At 37.3% G+C, this 21,493-nt stretch overlaps 1 protein-coding gene across 1 annotated transcript in view; it reads left to right on the top strand.

Moving 5' to 3' along the window:
• The window catches only part of si:dkey-92j12.5 (multiple PDZ domain protein), a 78,903-nt gene that overhangs the window by 16,287 nt on the left and 41,123 nt on the right, over positions 1 to 21,493 (top strand). The window contains exons 10-16 of the mRNA XM_066654271.1: positions 620 to 839; positions 2,762 to 2,841; positions 3,534 to 3,680; positions 11,384 to 11,566; positions 12,218 to 12,373; positions 14,319 to 14,528; positions 17,481 to 17,561. Of these exons, the coding sequence (XP_066510368.1) occupies positions 620 to 839; positions 2,762 to 2,841; positions 3,534 to 3,680; positions 11,384 to 11,566; positions 12,218 to 12,373; positions 14,319 to 14,528; positions 17,481 to 17,561 (1,077 nt within the window). The remainder of the gene's footprint in view (positions 1 to 619; positions 840 to 2,761; positions 2,842 to 3,533; positions 3,681 to 11,383; positions 11,567 to 12,217; positions 12,374 to 14,318; positions 14,529 to 17,480; positions 17,562 to 21,493) is intronic.

Below are 21,493 nucleotides of genomic sequence, written 5' to 3'. Positions count from 1 at the left end.
TTAGCAGTTAGCATTTAGCAATCTAGCATTTAGAATGGCCTTCACAGTTGAAGTCCTGACTCCAACAAAAATATGTGTGGTCGGTGTTTAAAAGACAGGACCATGCTAGAAGCTAAAACCATTTAGTTCCACATTATCATTTTTGCCAAGAAGAGTGGTAAGTTATACATGTAGAAATCTGCAAGAAGTTAATTAATGGAGTTTAAGATTGGCAAGAGAAAATAATTTATTTATCACTGCATTCATTATGAGTTTTATCAAGGAAAGAAAAGCATGGAAAATAAGATATGAATAAGATTTGGTTTACATGATAAAAGATGGTGATTTTGATGTTGGCAATAGTGAATCTAGTGTATTAATACATCATTTGTAGGTTATTGTCTTTTAATAAAATGACCACTATAATTTTATTTTTCTACACAACAGTTACAATAATATGACAAAAAAGCAGAATGTTACTTGTAATAATTATATGTACACCTGTTTAAAAATATAAATAAAAAAGTTCTCCTTGGGGAATATTTCATAAACATTCTGAAGCATCGTGCATTGTAACTAAAAACTTCTACTCACCTCTATTGCTCTGTAAAGCTTCTGTTTTATGTATTTTCATATATAGGTAGATGGACGGCGGCTTCATGGCTGCAGTGAGGAACGAGCAATGGAGATTTTGAGGGCGACAGGTCACAGGGTGGAACTCTCTCTAGCGCGGAAATGTCCCCAGCCTGCAATGTCTGGCAACTCACAGCCTCTTTCATCTGTTCCATCTATATTAGAGCCAAAAACAGCACTGCCCTCAGGAAAAGGACTCTCTGTACATTGCCAAGGTCTACGCTTCAGTAAGGAACCAAGTCATATAATCTTCATTATCCTCAGAGAAGACTGTACTCTTATTTTATAGTTATTGAATTTTTGCCCTTTAACATTCAAAATGATAACTTGACTCTTGTCTCATTTGAGCATTTCCTGGCTTAACTTAAGGTCTGGGTTCCGACAAAGCTTCTGTAGGGACTCTATATGTTTAATGTTGCATTAAAAATCACTGCTTCTCAGGCTTGATTTGCAATTCAACCATTTACACAAAGGGAAACTGTTCCCAATTCATTCCACATTTATATTTATAATATTTTTAGGTAATATGACCTCTAAAATGTTTGTAATGGTTTTCTGAAGTAATTCTTGAACTTTTTCTGAAGCAAACTGCATTACATCTAACAACAGCCTCAGACACTGAGACACAATGTAAAGCTATAGATTCACCTGGGCTATCATTGCTTTCTTTCCACACATTTGATGCGTTACTTTGACAAACATAAGGCCCTTCACAGTTGTTAGCGTGTGTGTGTGTGTGTGTGTGTGTGTGTGGTTTTAACAAGTTAAAGACTTTCAGAGTAGACGCAGCTACCCCACTGGGGTGCAATCATGAAGAGGCTATGCTGAAATAGTGAGTTAAAAGTGATGCAACTCCCCTGAAAATCATAGAGCTCTAAATGTTTCAAATAATGAAAAGCTGAAGTTAGAGTTTTAGTTGCATTATTTAAACTAAACTTTTTTTCATGAACATTAGCATAAAACTCTGCCGTGAAGGATATACAGATGTAATCACTGGCCTGTAAGCATAGTTTAATATGCTTAAAGTTTTTATTATTATTATGGGTCTTTGTCTGTGAGGGATTTGGTGTGTTCTCCACTCGGGTTTCCTCTAGAGGGTCCAGTCCAGTTTCTTCCCACAGTTCAAAACACATTTTTATTTGTGGATTGGCTAAGTAAAAACGCCCATACTGTGAGTGCTTGAATGAATGGGTGAGACTGTGATGCCCTGTGTGTTCCTGCTTTGTGTCCTATGATTCTAGGTAGGCTCCAGACGCACCACGACACTGAACAAGATGAAAATCAATTACAGAATATGGCTGAATGAATAAAAATAAAATTAATATTAAATAAGACATAAGGTAAATATATAAGGTATATCTGTTTTTTTGAGTATTGCTGACACTGACCTTGAGATTTTGTTAGTAATACTTTATTCCTTATGGGATTAATGGCATCCATGCATACAGGCATAATTATATACATGCACAATATGGCCAGATGTTTGTGGACTACTGCTTTTTTAGCATTTCCTTTTGTGTCCAACCTATGAAGGCCAGAAAAAACCTATGCGTGCAAAGTGAATATTTTGTGTCTGAATTTATGTATATAGTGTATCTATACATTTGGTATAATTTCACTGTAAGCCAATTCACTTACCAAGCAGAAGAATAAAAACTACAAGAGAGAAAAAAATAAAACAAAATTATATAGCAGAGAAAGAAAAAAACAGGAAATGGCTAAACTGGAATTAGGTAAAAAGGAATTTTCTTCTAAATTTAATTTCATAATTATTAATAATTAATAATTAATTTCACAGTGGGTCCGGAGCCTACCCTATGCAAGATAGGAACACATCCTGGAGGAGTTGCCAATCCCTCAGAGGGCAACTCACACTCACACCTATGGACACTTTTGAGTCACCAATCCACCTACCAATGTGTGTTTTTGGACCGTGGGAGCAAACCGGAGCACCCGGAGGAAACCCACACGGACATGGGAAGAACACACCAAACTCACCCGGAGTGGGACTTGAACCCACAACCCTCAATTTTTTGTGACTGCATGTACATATGAAGCTAGCTTTTATCCATCTCTGGCATGCAACTGTGTAATGCTTCTCTGTAACTTGTTTAACTAAACATAGAGCATGTTTGTGCTGTTCATTCAGAGTCCAAACTGTCACATGAAGAGAGGACCGAGCTTAAAAGGATGTGGCAGAACAGGTTGGGAAAGAAGTACGAAATCATGGTGTGTTTTATTTTACTTGGGTATCTCTTATCTATTCTGTTTTAATTAATGTAAATGCTAATTTCTCACAGTAATATGTTACCTAGGAGTCTGGGAGTGCATGCTGCTTTGGATTTAGATTTCATGTGCCCTTTGAACTTTGAAATTTCTCCATTTGTTGACTGTATTTGTATGTGCATTATAAACTACACGATCACTGGATTAGGAACAATATATTGTATCTATAGTTTTTATCTATTTTATCAGCTCTCTTGGCCATATAAGAGCACTTTGTAGTACTACAATTACAGACTGTAGTCCACCTGCCGCCTGTTGCCCAGCAGCCCACAGGGTGGAAAGAAAAGCACTGCATTCCATTCCCACCACCATGTTTGACCATGGGCATATTGTTTTAGAGGTTGAATGCTCTATGAATGCCATTCTTACAGTCAAGTATGGTGGTGGGAGTTTTATCACCCAGTGGGCTAGGCAAATTTGACAAAATAAACAATAAAGCAAACAACGTACAGATTTACCATTAACATTTCTAGTCAAATGTATTATTATCTTCTGTGACTTGTTTATGTCTTTATCAGCCAGAGGAATCCTGTTGGTTAAAAAAAATCTTACTACAAATTAAAATATGGTATGGGTATCATGTTATGCTTAACTGTACATTCATGTCTTTGTTCTTCCGTGTCTCTGTATTGTAGGTGGCCCAGGTGCAGAAGTTCAGCGAATGCAGTGGATTAGGAGTGAGTTTAGAGACAAGAGCAGGCCGTCACTTTATTTGTTCCATACTGCCTGAAGGACCATTAGGCCAGTGTGGCCTCATACGCCCTGGAGACCAGCTTCTGGAGGTAAACATCATATATTATAACCTTATAAGCAACATTGTTCTGACTGATACACTTGTTACTGGGAAATATGTACTAAAATGGCTCCTATCATTTTAGTAATTTGAATGATGGTACCTCACCCAAATAGAATCTAGTCCGTGATGGTCTTGTGGTGGTTCCTTTACATTGATAGACTGAGAATAGCCACAGTCTGTAACTGCAAATTTACAGCACAGTTCCTCTCTTTTCAAGTTTTCCTATTGTAAGAACACAGAAGAATTAAGTGAAGTGCATTTAAATCCAAAAGCAATTACAGTTGTGTGTGCTATTTCTGTTTTGCCTGATTCTGATTTTCATGTTTTGTGTCTCGTTTTGTCTCAAATTACACACATTCCCACCAACATTACAAGTTGAGGACAGACACAAGCTTCTTTCAAGACATGTGAAACATATTATTGTTTTCAAACTGCTGTGAACACTACCCAACCTGCACTGTAAAAAATGTCTGTGGATTTTATGGTGGAAAACGGTAATGACAGTAAATGACTGTAAACGCTAAAAAGGTTGAAAACTCTTTCTGTAACAGTGAAATATCATAAATACTTTTATCAGCCAAAATACAAATTTTTACATCTCTTTATTGTAAAAAATACATTATTTCACTGTAAAACGCACAAACCATTAGGGGCGGTACAAGTGTCCAGGTACTGGGAGGCGCTGAGACTCATTAGGGAGCTTCCAGCATGCCTTGATTCTCCATGTTTTCTGTGATTTTCAGTTTCTGGTTTTTTCTTTGAGACTTTTTTGATTTTGGGTTGTGTGGGGTAATTATTTTGTGTATTTGTGTGTGTATGTTTGTTATTTCTGTGCATGTTATGATGAGATGTGTGTTGGTCAGGAAAGTTCACCATCAGCCTGTATTCTGAGTGCTGGAGTGTGGCACACAGATGCCACACATTTCTTTGGTCCATTTGGCAATATCTCCTTTTAAGTGCTGAATATATGATGTGGTATGGCTATATCTCAGTCTCCATTTTCACATTTGTCACACAATTTACATGCTAATTTTATGGCAAAAGAATATTTTTTGTTATTTTTATGTAAATACTACATGTATATAAAAATACTAGTGTATATAAAACGTGACCATATATTTTACGGTGAAATTCTGGCAACAACAACTGCCACATTTTTATTTTTTATTTTTTTACAGTATGGGCAGTTCAGTGAAATTATGTAATTACATAATTTTGGAAGTAAGACCACGCCCCTCAGCCACATATATACCCTGCAAACTCATGTCATTTCCGCATCCGACAAACATGCTCCCACCTCCACCCCATCTCCACCTTTTCCTCATATTCATTTATCCAACAGGGGTTCGGCTTCATACGCATTCATAAGCCACCCTGAACTCCTCCCTGAAGGCTTCTGAGTGCACCTCACTGTTCCAGGCTTTATGGTAGGGATGCACCGATCCGGCTTTTTCAGTTCTGATACCGATACATATATTTTGTGTATCACTTGATACCTGATACGGATCCGATACCATTTATATAATTAACCATGTACCTCGCCCTGTGGGAGAGACTTAAGGCATAAGGATGGACTTAAACATTACTAACAAAAATATTAACATACAAACCGGATTCCAAAAAAGTTGGGACACTAAACAAATTGTGAATAAAAACTGAATGCAATGATGTGGAGGTGCCAACATCTAATATTATATTGAGAATAGAACACAAATCACAGATCAAAAGTTTAAACTGAGAGAATGTATCATTTTAAGGGAAAAATATGTTGTTTCAAAATTTCATGGCGTCAACAAATCCCAAAAAAGTTGGCACAAGGCCAATTTTTACCACTGTGTGGCATCCCCCCTTCTTCTTACAACACTCAACAGACGTCTGGGGACAGAGGAAACCAGTTTCTCAAGTTTAGAAATAGGAATGCTCTCCCATTCATGTCTAATACAGGCCTCTAACTGTTCAATTGTCTTGGGCCTTCCTCTTTATGATGCACCAAATGTTCTCTATAGGTGGAAGATCTGGACTGCAGGCTGGCCATTTCAGTACCCGGATACTTCTCCTACGTAGCCATGATGTTGTGATTGCTGCAGAATGTGGTCTGGCATTATCTTGTTGAAAAATGCAGGGTCTTCCCTTAAAGAGATGACGTCTAGATGGTGATGCAGGCTTCTGAACGGAGTAGTTGATAACAACTTGGGTTATCCTTGTCCTCTCCGGTCCGGATGACATGGCGTCCCAGTGTTCCATAAAGAACTTCAAATCGTGACTCATCTGACCACAGAACAGTCTTCCATTTTGCCACACTCCATTTGACAAGACCCCTGGCCCAGTGCAAACGTCTGAGCTTGTGGAGCTTGCTTAGAAATGGCTTCCTCTTTGCACTGTGGAGTTTCAGCTGGCAACGGCAGATGGCACGGTGGATTGTGTTCACTGACAATGCTTTCTGGAAGTATTCCTGAGCCCATTCTGTTATTTCCTTGACAGTGGCATTCCTGTTTGAGGTGCAGTGACGTTTAAGGGCCCGGAGATCACGAGCATCCAGTAGAGTTTTACGACCTTGACCCTTACGCACAGCAATTGATCCAGATTCTCTGATTATTTTGATGATGTTATGCACGGTTGATGATGATAACTTAAAAGTCTTTGCTATTTTACGCTGGGTAACACCATTCTGGTATTGCTGCACTATCTTTCAGCGCAACAATGGTGGAATTGGTGATCCTCTTACCATCTTGGCTTCAGAGAGACACTGACACTCTGAGAAGCTCTTTTTATACCCAATCATGTTGTCAATTGACCTAATTAGTGTTAATTGGTCTTCCAGCTGTTCATTATATGCTCAATTTCCTTTTTCCAGCCACTTATTGCTACTTGTCCCAACTTTTTTGGGATTTGTTGACACTGTGAAATTTTGAATCAACATATTTTTCCTTTAAAATGTTACATTTACTCAGATTAAACTTTTGATCTGTCATCTATGTTCTATTACAAATATTGATATTTGCCATCTCCACATCATTGCATTCAGTTTTTATTCACAATTTGTTTAGTGTCCCAACTTTTTTGGAATCCAGATTGTAATATAACAAATTAACACAAATATAGTGAAATGCTATTTATTTGTCACTGAAATGAACAGTTGTGCAGGACCTTGGCACAGCATTTTTAAGAGTCAAACTTTTTAAAATAGATTAAATAAAATATAATATATCAGCCAAAAATGGAAATAAGTAGCTTCACTTTGTCAAACACACAAACAATAATCAATTTTATTTTTAAATGTTTAATGTAAACAGAAGCAGGCCAGCCGGTAGAATCAGAGATAGCAAACAGCTAACCCCTGGCCAGCAATGGAGAAACCAGGTCCCCACACAGACAGACAAGCCATTAATTAAACATAACAACTTAACAACAAACAAAACACGAGTAAGACACGGGCAGAAGCGGCATGCTCTGATCCGGCACTGACATCAGGCAAAGACTTTTAGTGCAAATCAAAATATCAGTCTCATGGATCGACCTATATATCAGATACCCGATCCTCCTCATTTTGTTAATATCGGGACCGATATACGATCCTAATATTGGATTGGTGCATCCCTACTTCATGGGCGTCGTCGGTACTAGCAAAACAACCTCGAGGCAAACACTAACCACAGTTTGCTTCAGATTTTTACGAAATGTCATGAAATCCCACTTACATACAGTTAAACAGGCCTCTTCATTTGAAACCATGAACCAGGAAGAGGCGAGAAGATTAAAGTAACTAACCTTAAGTTTTTAAGGTTTTACAGTTGAAAAGAACATTTGAGAATACATAAAGCCCAACAAGCACCAGCTTCTCGACACTCCCAGGGGCTGCATGACCTCAAGATCTGTTCACTTCCTTGTGTGGGACAGCATTGCGACTGTAATACATAAAGAACACAGAAAGCCACAGTGGATCACGTGAAATATTCAAAGAGAAAGGCAGTCTGTCTTTTTGTGTGCAAAACTTAACTCATCTAATGTTACTATCCTGGCTCTGTGCAGCTTTTGTATATTTTAGCTCTAAAATTGCTAGTTTGTGAAGAGGTAGTAAACTGATACCAAGTATAATAAGTGATGCTGAATGCATTCGTATTTAATTAAATATATACACGTATCGCAAGTATTGTCAAAAGAAACTTGAATCTGGTTATTAGCGGCTTTCACAGCCTTTCCACTCTAAAAAAAAAACCACAGCAAACTCAGATTAATACTCTAGGCTCATTAATAACATATGCAATAATCCTAGGGCTTGTCTATCATAGTCGCCTATATCCTCCAGATAGTTTTACTAACAGTGTAATCATTTTCCCCAGAATAAAATTAATATTATATATCAGGAGATTCAGAAGATCTCAGTGTCTGTGATTCAATTGACATTTATGGAGTTGAATTGCTCCCCAAAACCATAGCATTTCACACTTTTAATCCTGTTGCTGAGACTTATTAAGTACTATCATTATGAAATTAAAATCTACTTGCTGCCCTTTAGACCCTATTCCAGCAGACTTAGTTAAGGCGTGTCTTCCTCCATTGGGCCCACTTTTAGTTAAGATACTTCTGAATACTTCTCTTACTCCTGGCATGGTGCCCACTGCTTTAAAATTGTTGCAGTCACTCCTATATTAAAGAAGCATGGTCTAAATCATACAGATCCTAGCAATTATAGACCAATATCCAAGTGGCCATTTCTGGCTAAAGTCCTTCAACGAGTAGTGGCAAATCAACTTAAACAGCATATGTCAACCAACAATCTGTTTGAAATGTACCAGTCTGGCTTTCAGGCTTTACATAGCACAGAGACTGCACTGTAAAGGGTAAATCTGTGCCGCAGATTCCAAACAAATTTCACTTTTAATCTTAATAGACTTGTCAGCAGCATTTGACACAGTATGCCATCATGTACGTTTCATTCACCCCTTTAGGCAGTGTTATGTTATTATTGGGGCATTATGTTCTGACCAAGTTTTAACAACACAAGGTGTCCCTCGGGCTTCTGTTTTGGGACCTATACTTTTGTCCATATAAATATTCTTCAGCTTGGGATTTTCCATAGTCTAAATTATCATTGCTTTGCCAATTCATTCATTTACTTATTAACCACTTATCCAGTTCAGTGTCGCGGTGGGTTCAGAGCCTACCTGGGATCATTGGACGCAAGGCAGGAATACACCCTGGAGAGGGCACTAGTCCTTCACAGAGCGACACACACCCATTCACTCACACACTCACACCTACGGACACTTGTTGAGTCACCAATCCACCTACCAACATGTGTTTTTGGACTGTGGGAGGAAACCCATTTTATTATAGAAATTATTTTCTATAATATAAATGATGTCATTTTCTGCCATCACAGATTTTCAGATAAATGCCAAACACTGTGTGTACTCTTTTTAAATGAAACGGAATTCTGTAACATTTACAGCAGTAAAAATATTTTAAAACTTACTCACACACTGGTGAAAATGTGACTTTACAACATAATGTACGTACTACCAAACACGAGAGCAGTGGTCGCCAAACAGTCGATCATGATCGACAGGTCAATCTCCAAGACCAAGCAAGTCAATAGTGATAAATCACGGCTGCTTTAGTTATGGCTTTTAAGTTTAATGGCAACAAGACTGAGGTAATGCTGCTTGGATCTGCAAATTCTTTAAGGAAGGTTGGTCGGTCCATTTGGCATGTCTGTTCATGAATCCACTCTCTGTGCTGCAAGTGTGGTTAGGAATCTTGGGGTCTTTTTGGAGCCTGTTCTTTCCTTTCAACCACACATCAATAATTCTAAGTCTTCTCCCTACACTTACTGCTCAGGCAGTGGAAATGCATATAAATTCTTTTAGATTTTCTTTCCTTGATTACTGTTACTGTCTACTGTTTGGACATTCAAATAAAAACATTCAGCTGAGAGGATGTGTATTTATTTTCATGTATAAAATTCATAATATTTGAAATTTGACATATGGTATTCAAACATTTGCATACTACCACACCTTTAGCTTGTTACTAGACATATTGACATATTTTATTGGTAGAAACACACATATTTGCAGTTTACAGTTAAAGACTGTAGCTGCACAATTCTCCAGTCTCTACAGCACTATAAAATCACATCTGACCAAATGTAGTTGCATGTAAGTGTATTCTGTGCTAGTATACTGTGGTGGTATTCTCAGTGGCACATAATTGGGGAACATAATTGGAATCATGTTATAACTGTAGAGTTTAAAATTGTGTTTTTATACCCCCTTTTTCTTCTCCAGGATTTATAGTATGTTCTTTTTTTTACCCAGTTTTATAATGAAGGATTATAAATATTCCCCTCTACGCCTGGAGAAGAGAATGTAATGTGCCTTTAGGGAACACTCTGATTGTTAAGTGCCTTTAGGGTCTTTAACACTACTGTTGTACCTTTAAAGGTACATTTACACTGTGTGTACCTTAATGACCAATAATGTAGCTCTACCATTTTTATTTTATCTGAAAGTGTACAAGGCCATCAGGCGGGTTTATTGAAAATCCATAAACATAGAGGGTACCACTTCAGGACAAGACTACACTTTTAAAAATTTATAAAATGTTTACAATTTGTTTTTTAATGTTGTTAATTAGGTTGTAAACACCTTAAAAGTAATTCATAGTCATAGAAAGTATGAAAGTGACCTGTTATTTGCCAAACAGTAAACCCACATCCATCTGCACTGTTAAACCTCAGGTCTTGCCAGATACTGACCTTGCTTTGCCTTCTCCGTCAGTCGACATTAACCCTGTCAGATTCAGCACATATTTGTTAATAAGTTTGACCATTTAACCATTTAATCAACTTACCACTGATAAAATGTCTTTTTTAGACATTGATGATAATATGGTGTGCACACTCTTAAACATTTGGTTCTACAAGTGTTCTTGATTAAAAGGACTGATTCTACAGGGTCAAAAGTCGATGGACACCCTTTTATTTCAGAAATAAAGGAAAAATGACATATGAATACACCAGCAAGTAATGGGTTAGGGGGCCTATCTTTTAGGCTATGACATCTTAAAAACCGCCATGTTGGATGTGGAATTGCTCAGCGCCACCCGACAATGCTACAGGATACAGTGTTTCCATCCATTGTGACTGAAGAAAGCACTGAACTTTTAGGGTCTGGTAGTGCTTGTAACGAACAACAAAAGTTTAAAATTTTCTGGGTTGATTACTTGTGAACCACAAGAGATAATGCAAATCTGATTCTGAGACAATTCTGGTCTTCTTTGGTATGCTACATGACCACCTTCCCATTTGAAAAACCTTGATTCAATATGGCGGCTTTCAAGATGTTCAAGACATAGCTTAAAAGATAGGCCCCCCCACCCATTACTTGCTGGGGTATTCAGATATGTCATTTTTCCTATCTTTCTTAAATAAAATTGTGTCCTGCCGCTTTTGACTCACCCTATATATAGAGCCCTGAACACATGAAAAACTTTTTGCATGATTAAAGGGTTCTTTGCATTGTGATGTGTTTCCTCAAATTGATGGAGAACCTGTTATAGATGGTTCTATATAGCACCTTTGAGAAAAGGATTCTATATGGCAGCAAAATGGTTCTCCTGTTGTTATGATTTCAAGCGTGTTACTAAATGACGGAATGGTAAATGACTGCAGTTTGTTTACTGAAGGTGAATGGGATGCCCCTAATTGGCGAGACACACAAGGACGTTCTGGGTTTACTGAAGGAACTTCCCATGGATGTGTGTGTGGTGTGCTGTCGCTGGATCCCTCCCACTCCAGATGAAGATGATGAAGATGAGGATGGCGTTCAGTATAGCCTCAAGGAACTAATTGCAGAGTTTTCAGAAAAGGTACAGTATGTAATCTGTGGTGCATGTCTATCATGACATTTTTTAAATAAATGAAAACAGAATTCTACTTTGTTTTTATATAAGAGGTTTTAATATACTAAGAATGTCTCAACATGCAAACTATGTGCATTTTAATTAATATAAATGCCCATCCAGACAACAACACCTAAACCCAATCCTTCATCTGGAAGTGATAAAAAATGTTGTTTCGATGGTTAAATGTTATCCTGTTCCTGATTGTCTGCCTGCAAATGTACACTATGTGGAGAAAAAGTTTGTGGACATTCTTTCATATCATGTATCACTGTCTTAAATGTGCCAGCACAAAAATACCTGTTTAATTCTAAGGCCAAACAAAAAAACTTTGTAAACTTTGTGTGATTTATAAATATATTTTGAGTGTTTTAGGCTTTTAATCAAACCAACACAAGCCATAAGCACAGGACCCATTAGATAATATACATGTTATTAAAAAAATGTAGAACTACAACAAGAAGACTACTTTCTGTTAAAATTGGAAAGAAAACAGTGCTATAATTTAAATGACTAGAAGAAGTGTGATTGTATGTTTTTGTTTTTTTTTTGTTTTGTTTTTGTTAAGTTCATGCTTATGGATGTTCTGGTGCTCTCTTGCTATGGCAGGCAGAGCAGAAAAACTGCACGGGGCGGCTGGGCAGAGGAGGAGAGGATTGTGGTAAGATGGATGTCCCTGCTCTGTCCCATCAGGCTATGTGGCAGAATGAAATTCAGGTGTATGAGCTACAGAAGGGAGAAGCTGGTTTAGGATTCAGCATATTAGACTACCAGGTACGTATGTGTGTGATAGAAAGAGACTCTGAAAACAAGTTAATTCATCCTCTAAAGACTGTAGAGTGCAGTTCTGAATTATTTCATAAAATAAACCTAAAACATACATTACATGTTTTATTTACATATTTTAAATTCAATAAAAAAATAGCAATATACAAACTATTACAGCATATGTCTAAAAAAAATAAGGTCAAATCATTCGATTTGTCCAAAACAAAAACATCTTGGACAGTGGGTAGGTGAAGGCCCTAGTTGTAGATTATGTACAGGGGTTGGCACGCTGAAGCATATTCCATCAGCTTGTAAGGTTTCTTTTTCACAGAGCCAGTATACATGGAGACATAATCAGGTGCTAAGAGTTTTAGCATGTTTGTTGGACAGCAAACAGCTAGAGGTTAATGCATTGACGAGTGGCTGTAGAAATAAAATAGTTAGGTTTGTGCATCAGGGGGAATGTTTTCGAGAACGTGCACAGGCTACAAATATTGGTAGATGGGGTGAAGCACAAGATTGGAAATTGCTGGTGGACGTAGGAAAAAGCTGCAGGTCCCAGAGTGCATTGTGTTAACTACACTGAGGCCAGACATGGTGCTGTATTCTGAAAGTAAACAGATAGTTTACTTTATTGAGTTATCGGTTCCATTTGAGGATGCAGTAGATGAAGCATTTGAAAGAAAGGAACTGAAGTATGCAGACTTGGCGGCTGAGGTGAGGGAACGCGGGTGGCAGGCACATGTAAAACCAGTGGAGATAGGTGTTAGGGGATTTGTAGCCAAGTCGGCCACATCCCTGCTTGTGCAGTTCCGCGTCAGGGGCTGGAAACTAAGGGGCAGCTGTGAAGGAGTTATCAGAAACAGCTGAAAGGTCTAGTCAGTGGTTGTGGATAAGGAGAGCAAGGCATTTGGGGAAAGCACTCTAGAGGTGCTATTGTGGTTATTGGTGATGTAGCACGTAAAGTTCACATGGAACTGGTGGCACTGAGCATGCTTTCTAAAGGGGAGGCCAGTGTGGTGGTTTATGGTAAAGGGTAAGGTAGGACTGTATAGATGGCTTGGGGCGGGGTGTAAAGAGGTAGTGATACAGTGGGTGGTTTGGGTACTCAGGGGCTGGGCTCAATGAGTAATCGTAGTTGTTAACGGTAGCTGGTTGCTGATCAGATCATAAACGGTCACAGTAACCTTAGTGTTCAGGTTTAGGATTCAACAGGAATTTTGGTGGCTGCAAGTAGGAAGAGAGTGTGGTGGGCCCTATATGAAGCTCTAATGGATTGGCATAGGATATTTTACATCTTAAATATTAGTTAATTAAATTTTACATCTTTAAATATTAGTCAAAAAAAACACTGTATGTATAAGATTATGTCAGCATATGAAAATAAAAGCATTTCTTTATAACAGTCTTATGACTTCACTCTCTCACTACAGAAGTAGAGAAAAATGTGAGGGAAAAAATGTATGTTTTTGATTACTAAAATTGTGATGCTAGAATTTTTTGGTGTGTATAACAGGCTGGAAAAAAATATAATGTGGCATCTCAGGAACATACTTTCAAATCTTATTTTCATCATGTCCTTCAAGGCTTCTGTAGAATACTACTATAGTGCAAAGAGGCAAGTGTATCTGAGTAGTAGAGTTATTGACCTTATTATTCATAGCAAGTTCAGTAGCAGGAGGTCTGTTCTGCCCCAATCCTGACAGGACTCCTTTAGATAGGTACATAGATAGATACATAGATACATACATATTTTATTGATGCCAAAGGAGATTGAGCAATTTATGGGAGTATAAGAGGTGCAAGGATAAATGACCTCACATTCTGCTCCTAAATAGATTTATTTAAATTTGATGTGATATGTCTATCATCAGGCTGTATACAACATGACCCCATCAACCTCTCTCTCTCTCTTTCTCTCTCTCTCTCTCTCTCTCTCTGTTTTTCTCAGGATCCAGTGGACCCAAAGAAGACAGTGATAGTAATTCGTTCACTGGTACCAGGTGGTTTGGCTGAGAGAGATGGACGTTTGTTGCCAGGTGACAGGCTAATGTTTGTGAACGGGATGGATTTGAGCCACGCCAGCCTGGGTCATGCTGTTCATGTCCTAAAAAGCACTGACTATGGCACTGTGCGCATCGGTGTGGCCAAACCGTTACCGGTAAATACATGCTTGTGTAATTTGACACATAATGTTTTCAGGGTCATTGTCAAATTTCCAGTAAATATTTTTGCCCGCAAGCAACACTATGAACAGCACATTTTTCCTACCTAAAGTTATCCAGTGATAACTTTGTGTTAGTTTGTGTTTAGGTTTTGTTTAGTCTGAACGTAAGTTTAAAGGAAATAAAAATTAATATCATTACTCAGTAATGAGTACAAAAATAGGAAAGTGCAAATGTAGCAGGTAAAACAACTAGCATACCAATGAACACAGGGTATAGCAGAAGCAGGAATGTTTCATTCATATTCTGTAACTGCTTAGAAGCAGGAACTTGCTTTAATTCAAAGTAGAAGCAAGCTTTCCAAATAAAAATTACGTCATACAAAAAATTAATATCTTTACATTTTTCAGCCATAAACATACAGTAGGATACTAGCATTACTGCTACTGAGAGCTGGTTGGCTGACCGCACGTATTGATAGAGTGGGACACTTACTGACAAAGATACATGTACATAAAATACATAAGGCACTGTTTGGAAGGTAGATATATAACTGCTGTATTAGTGTTCAGAGTTTTGCAGATTAAATATAATTTTATGTAGGTTCTGGTTGAGAAAATGTATGAATATTTACTACCAGTTATTTGGTACAAAAGCTCCACAGAGACCAGTGTACTTTCTAGTGCCTAGTGTCTGATGATCCTAGAATATATTCCTAAACAACAGATTGTCACACTAGAAATTCTACCAGCATCTGTCAGAATAGTGTTTCTATTTTCACACAAAAATTTCACACATATACATTTCTAAAAGTAAATGTGTGAACATGTGAAAATTCACAGTATAATTCAAATCAAAATTAAAATTGACTTAAGTGTATGTATTAGAGTAATGTATCTATTTACAACCCAAATGAATAAGTAGAGACTACCCAGACATGTCAAGGAGCACCAAGATGAAATGTTTATTTCTGATTTGATTTATTATATTTGATTTATTCCGGTTTGAATTATTATATTTTGGAGTTGCCTGGTTGTCCCCATGGGGTATTTGCAGATAATCAGTTTACGTCTAGTGCTGTTTCATCATGCTCTGCTTCTAAAATTTAGGCTGATGACTGGCTCAGGAGATTTCATTTTCATTTAATTAAAGTGTCAACATCACCTTAGGAACACAATGGAATCCCTTGGCGATCTTAGAGTTACTTTGCTTTCATTCATTCTTTACAAATATTAATGTACAAACCTTGAGCTGTCAAATTAGATGGCTAAATTAGCAACAGAGTGTAAACATAAGCAATTTTGTGAAAATATATTAATATCTGTAATAGTTTTTTTTCAATAGAATAAGAATGCTTGCTTTATTCAAACATTATAAGAATTGCAGTGGTACTTTTATAACATAACACACAAGGATTTCTTGCACTGTATGGAACGTCTAACATGTCAAATTAACCGTTAACAAGCTATGGAAATGGAAGCCGAATCAACCAAGCTGGGCCTTGCTCAACTTTAGCATTAGCTGCATAGCTAAAAATGCTTACAGTATTTATTTGCAGTACATTTACTTTTGTTGTTTCTGTAAGATCATTTTTCAGAAAACAGCTGTTAGGCAGATATGTTAGAATTGTGATGTACTGGATAGCGCGGCAGGGTGGCACTGCAGGTAGTGTTGCTGTCACACAGCTCCAGTATTTTTGTTGTGGCTTCAAACCCCGCCTTGGGTTACTGTCTGTGAGGAATTTTGTTGTGTTCTCCTCGTGTCTGTGTGAGTATCCTCTGGGTGCTCCTCTCATAGACTCACTTTAAGGCTTTTCTTCAAGCAACTAGCTTCAATGTGGTTTCGTCATTCACAACATTGGCCCCCTACCCTATTTCCTATATTGCTCACTATGTAGTGAAGTATATAGTATGTAGAATAACTGGAGCAGCCAGAGCCTTGTAGTGAGAGCATCTAGCGAGCTGGTCAATAGCCTTCTGTAAACTTCACAATACTCTTTATTCTGGATCTCCTGCTCCTAAAATAAAATATTATATCAACAATTAGAGTGAAAAAAAAAAAAAAAAAAAAAAATATATATATATATATATATATATATATATATATATATATATATATATATATATATATATTTTATTTGAATAATGATAAAGCTGGTCTCTCTTCTAAAATATTTTTGAGAATGACTAAATAACAATGTATTTGTTTATGACCACACTTTCACTCTCTCTCTCTTTCTTTCTCTCTCTCTCTCTCTCTCTCTCTCTCTCTCTCTCTCGCTCTTTCTCTCTCTCTCTCATTTTCCCATGTGGTGCTGCTGATGGTCATTGTCTGGATCATTCTCAGAAAATAAATAAAATAAAATAAAATAAGGAAGACTTTTATAATGAACAGGAGCTGCCCCTGGTTGATTGGGGATTGGCTGTGCAAAAGTGTCCATAGGTGTGAATGTGTGATGGGCTACTGTCCTGTCCTGGGTGTGCTCTTTCCTTGTGTCCATGATTCCTGGTAGGCTTGGCACCAGCACAACCCTGGACAGGATGAAGCAGTTACAGAAAATGATATAATAAATTAATGTACTGGAGAGCTCGTGCTGGCTACTTGTCTTAGAAATTATTATTTTTAAATAATTGTTGAATTGTTTATAGTTCTCAAATTCCTTGCCTGCATTTCTAAGGCTTGGGCCGTTATTGTTCTCTGGGCTTTGTTGTGAGCCAGCAGCCTGGGCACATATAGTTTCTGGTTACCAAGGCATTTCAATAATTAATGTTCCTTGAATTCTAACACCAATCTCCAAATTCAACAAGTGTGCACTGAAATGTGCTGTTTAGAAACTACTGGGACTCTTCTAAAAGTAACACCATAGTCTACACTACTTTTTTTTCTAATAAAAGTAGAGTGTGTGGATCTGGTATAATAGAATATAACTTAGATTATTTTGTCCATAGGAGAATGACACTCAGGACACAGGAATCTTTCTGACCAGCAACTGTCATTCTAGAGAAGGCAACCAGCTCTTCACAGTACAGGTAGACTTTTTTTGTCCTTTTACGTTTGTTTAACCCTGCATTTGTAACAATGTCTTTTAACCATCATATAACAATTATTTTAAAATAATTATTTTAATTTATATACCCCATTTATATGTGTTTTATGTATATACCTCATTTACAAGTTGTGAAAACATATGACATTTTTTCATGACAATTTTGGCGAATATATCATTATATAAATGCACATCATACAACAGTCAGCCATAACATTACAATTACTTCCTTGTTTCCACACTCATTCCATACATTCTATCTTTTCTTCAACGTTGAAGGCTCCCATGTGATCATAATAGAGCAGATATTGTTCAGATAATGGGTCATTCTCAACACTGCATTGATAATGAAATAGTGGTGGTGTGTTATTGTGTGCTATACTGGTACAAGTGGATCAGACACAGCAGTGCTGCTGGAGTTTTTAAAACCTGCGCCCACTCACTGGCTACTTGGTTAGACATATCTCACATGATGGTCCACCTTGTAGATGTAAAGTCAGAGAGTAGCTCATCCATTGCTGCACAGTTTGTTTTAGTCAATGTTTTGGACTGGTTTAGACTGGTTAACTATTCTCATTCCATAAGTGGCAATGAGGGGTTTAAACTCCACCAGCACTGCTGTGGCTGATCTAGTCATAGCAGCACAACACACATTAACACACTACCATCAGTGTCAATGCAGCGCCTAGAATGATCCACACCCGACTTAGTACCTGCTTTGTGGTGGTCCTGTGGGGGTGCTGACCACTTAGAAAAAAAAAAAAAACTGAAAATAGGCTAACAAAGTTTACAGTGAAACTGATGGACTAAAACATTTACTTATGCATTGTACAAGCACAGAGTTGAGAGTTCTTTATTTTTTCCTATGAAGTAGGAATTCTAAAGATTTAGAACATTTAGAAAAATATTTTTGTGTTGTGTGCTTTAAATGTTGTTTACAATTAGTCAGTAGGCCAAAGAGAAAGTGTTTTTTTTTTCCACTGACCTACTTCACCACAGTCACTCTAGACCCAAAGGTTTAATCGGCGGGATATTTGTTTGCAGGATAAGTGTGACATCATCTCTTATTTACACACATGCAGGTTCAGGTTTACTGAAGAAATAGAGAGTGGTGTTTAAAAAATATTCTGTGGGAATCATGAGAAAAAGATAGCCCTTCCTGTTGTTTAGTACAAGTCAGTAGTACTGAGTTTGGAGTTAGGAACAGATGAGGACAAAAAAGGCCTGGATTTTATGTGCTTAAGTCATGTACATTTAATTGTCATTTTCACCATACATATCACTATGATATCTCAATAAACTATACTGATATTTCTTAAATATTTTTCCTTGCAAGTATGGCCTCAGCTTCCAAACTTACAATTTTTTGTAAGATGTTATGTAAAGAGATACAAGATGTATAGAGGTACAAGATATTTATAGGACCTGAGGTTCAGTGTCTTGATAAAAATTGTGATAAATGTACATGTACAAACCTGTGGTAAACAGTACAAAGTGCAGCTTTAAAATTTATTTTATTTATTTTTTTTGTACACAATTGTGAATCATCCTCCAGTAACATATTACACTCTTTTAAACAAGAAGACATAAGAGGGCTACTGTAACAAGCATCCATATCGAGCATTACCTGTATTGTTCTACTTTCTAATTGATCACATACTAATTTGTGAATCTGTAACGTTATGTACAATCTACTTTTCATGGCCCTTCATATCTGTTTATGAGCTGAAATACAAGCTGTAATAAGACTGGACTATTTGTCAGTCTAACCTTAAAAACTTTCCCTTTGCGAGAAAACTGAAAATCTGTGGAAATTTCTAGACACATGAGCACTTTTGGCATGTAGTACTCTGGTTTGGATTTATTTTCATGGAAAATGTCTGAGGGGCACACTGTGTACATTCACAGTGAAGACTTCAACAGTAATGAGGATTGTGGACTTGAGTCTAAAACTATATCTCTAGCAAAAATGGTCCCCTATCACTATTTCCTGTACTGTTAGAAAGACTTGTGATGGTAGTAACTGATGTTGGATACTGTGCAGTGGTGGATAGTAATTAAGTAAATGTAACTTTTTACTGTACTGAAAGCCCCTGGGAAACCATGAGAAATGCTGTGTTTTTTGTTTCTAAATTTGGTTGTTATGTGAAGCATTCAGCAAAGTTTAAAAAAAACCCAAAAAACAAAAAAACAGAAATATGATAAATGTCTCCTCAAAAATACTGTTTTCCTCTTGATGTAGAATAAGCAATCCTAAAAGTGGGTAATGCTTATGTCACTATTACTTTGACCAATCACAAGTCTACCATAGCCATGCCTTCTGACTGAGTCAAAGAAACTGGTGAGCTAAAGCTTAGGAGCCATTATTAAATGAGTTAGCTAACTAGTGAAAGACATAAACAGAGCAAACAGAAGGGGAAGGCAGACCCACTCGGTTGGCAGTACAGTGGAGATAGCGGCCACACAAGGCCATAAAATTGTGTAAATTGGCAACCACAGTTCAGAGTAAAAACCCAGAAAAAAAATCTGTGACTGCTGTGTCTCAATGCTGTGTGAGTGCCATAGTAACGTAAACAGCATTCTGTTCTCCAATGATAGAGCTATCAGTCACACACGATCATTGGTGTATTGGACCACGCCCACACTGTTGTCAGAGAACAGTGTATGCTGAACGTTTCACAAAACACCCAAGTTTAGAATTATACAAAAAAAAAAACACTACATTTGAGTTCTTTTTTTGTGTATATGTACTTCATTGAAGTTTTTACATTTTGGGCGACTTTTTACTTTGACTCCACTACGTTTCAAAGTCAAATATCTTACTTTTTACTTCACTACATTATGAAAATCTGCTGTTCCTTTTGGTTTATGTGTAAATAAACCCATAACGTGTCTGAACAAATCACTCCACACAGCAGCACCATTGCTAGGAGACGAAGAAACACAGTCACTGCGCTAAAACAAGTGAAAATGTTTGTCCGCCTAAAACCAATAGTACAAAAAGCAGACTTTGATTATCAACTGTTGTGCGAATTGGAGACTGTACGTAATCATTTTCAATTCTTAGAACCATTATGAATTAAAAAAATGATTTGTACCATTTAGTATTTGAGTCATCAGTAACTACTATTCATTCATATACATGGTTAACGGATGTGTAGATGTCAAAAATCACTCACAGATAGTGAGCGTCAGTAGGAGATTTATTAAACACAATACGTGAAGTGGGGTCAAAAACACAGGAATTATTCCAAAAATCAGTACAGAGCGATAAACAAGTCCAATGAAATGGAGCAGAAAAAAAACCCAATTCTTACCTAGTGTTCCTAAATGAGTTAAAAGTGTTCTGGTACAGAGAACATACTAAAGGCCAGTATATGCTTTTTGGCAGACTCAATGCAGAGAATATGCCATAGCCTGCACAAGTGTCATAAGGCACTATGATAGTTGTACTTGTGCGTAGACGTCTGCATCGCTCTGCAATTACACCGCCAAACCATTTTGAATTTCTGAATTTCTAACATCTTCCTTAACCCTATGTAGTTGTATTAATTTTATTCCTTTTTTTGAATCTTTAAAGTGCACTATTTAGGGAGTGTAGTGTAGAGGAGTTAATATTTCTGGACTTCTTGATTTGAGCAACTTGAACCATGTTTGTCTGACTGCAGACCAATCACAGTCGTTGTGGTCTGTGTATATGCAATGAGTTACATTTCTGGAGAGGTGAAAATAAGGCCACGCTGCCTACAGCATAGGTTCAACACACAAGCATAAATTGGGCTTAATACTCAGGAGACAGCGACCTCTGTTTTTTTGGAGGGCAGCACCTGGGGTGTATGTAATAGTTGATGTAACATTGTTGTATTTAATCTTTGGCCATTTCTGCTGTGTTCATCAGTGTCAGACAAATTAATT

The sequence above is a fragment of the Hoplias malabaricus genome, chromosome 2, assembly GCF_029633855.1.
Source record: "Hoplias malabaricus isolate fHopMal1 chromosome 2, fHopMal1.hap1, whole genome shotgun sequence".
NCBI classification, from domain to species: domain Eukaryota; kingdom Metazoa; phylum Chordata; class Actinopteri; order Characiformes; family Erythrinidae; genus Hoplias; species Hoplias malabaricus.
Note: the sequence above shows the minus strand (reverse complement) of the source record. Positions and strands in the feature narration are given on the sequence as shown.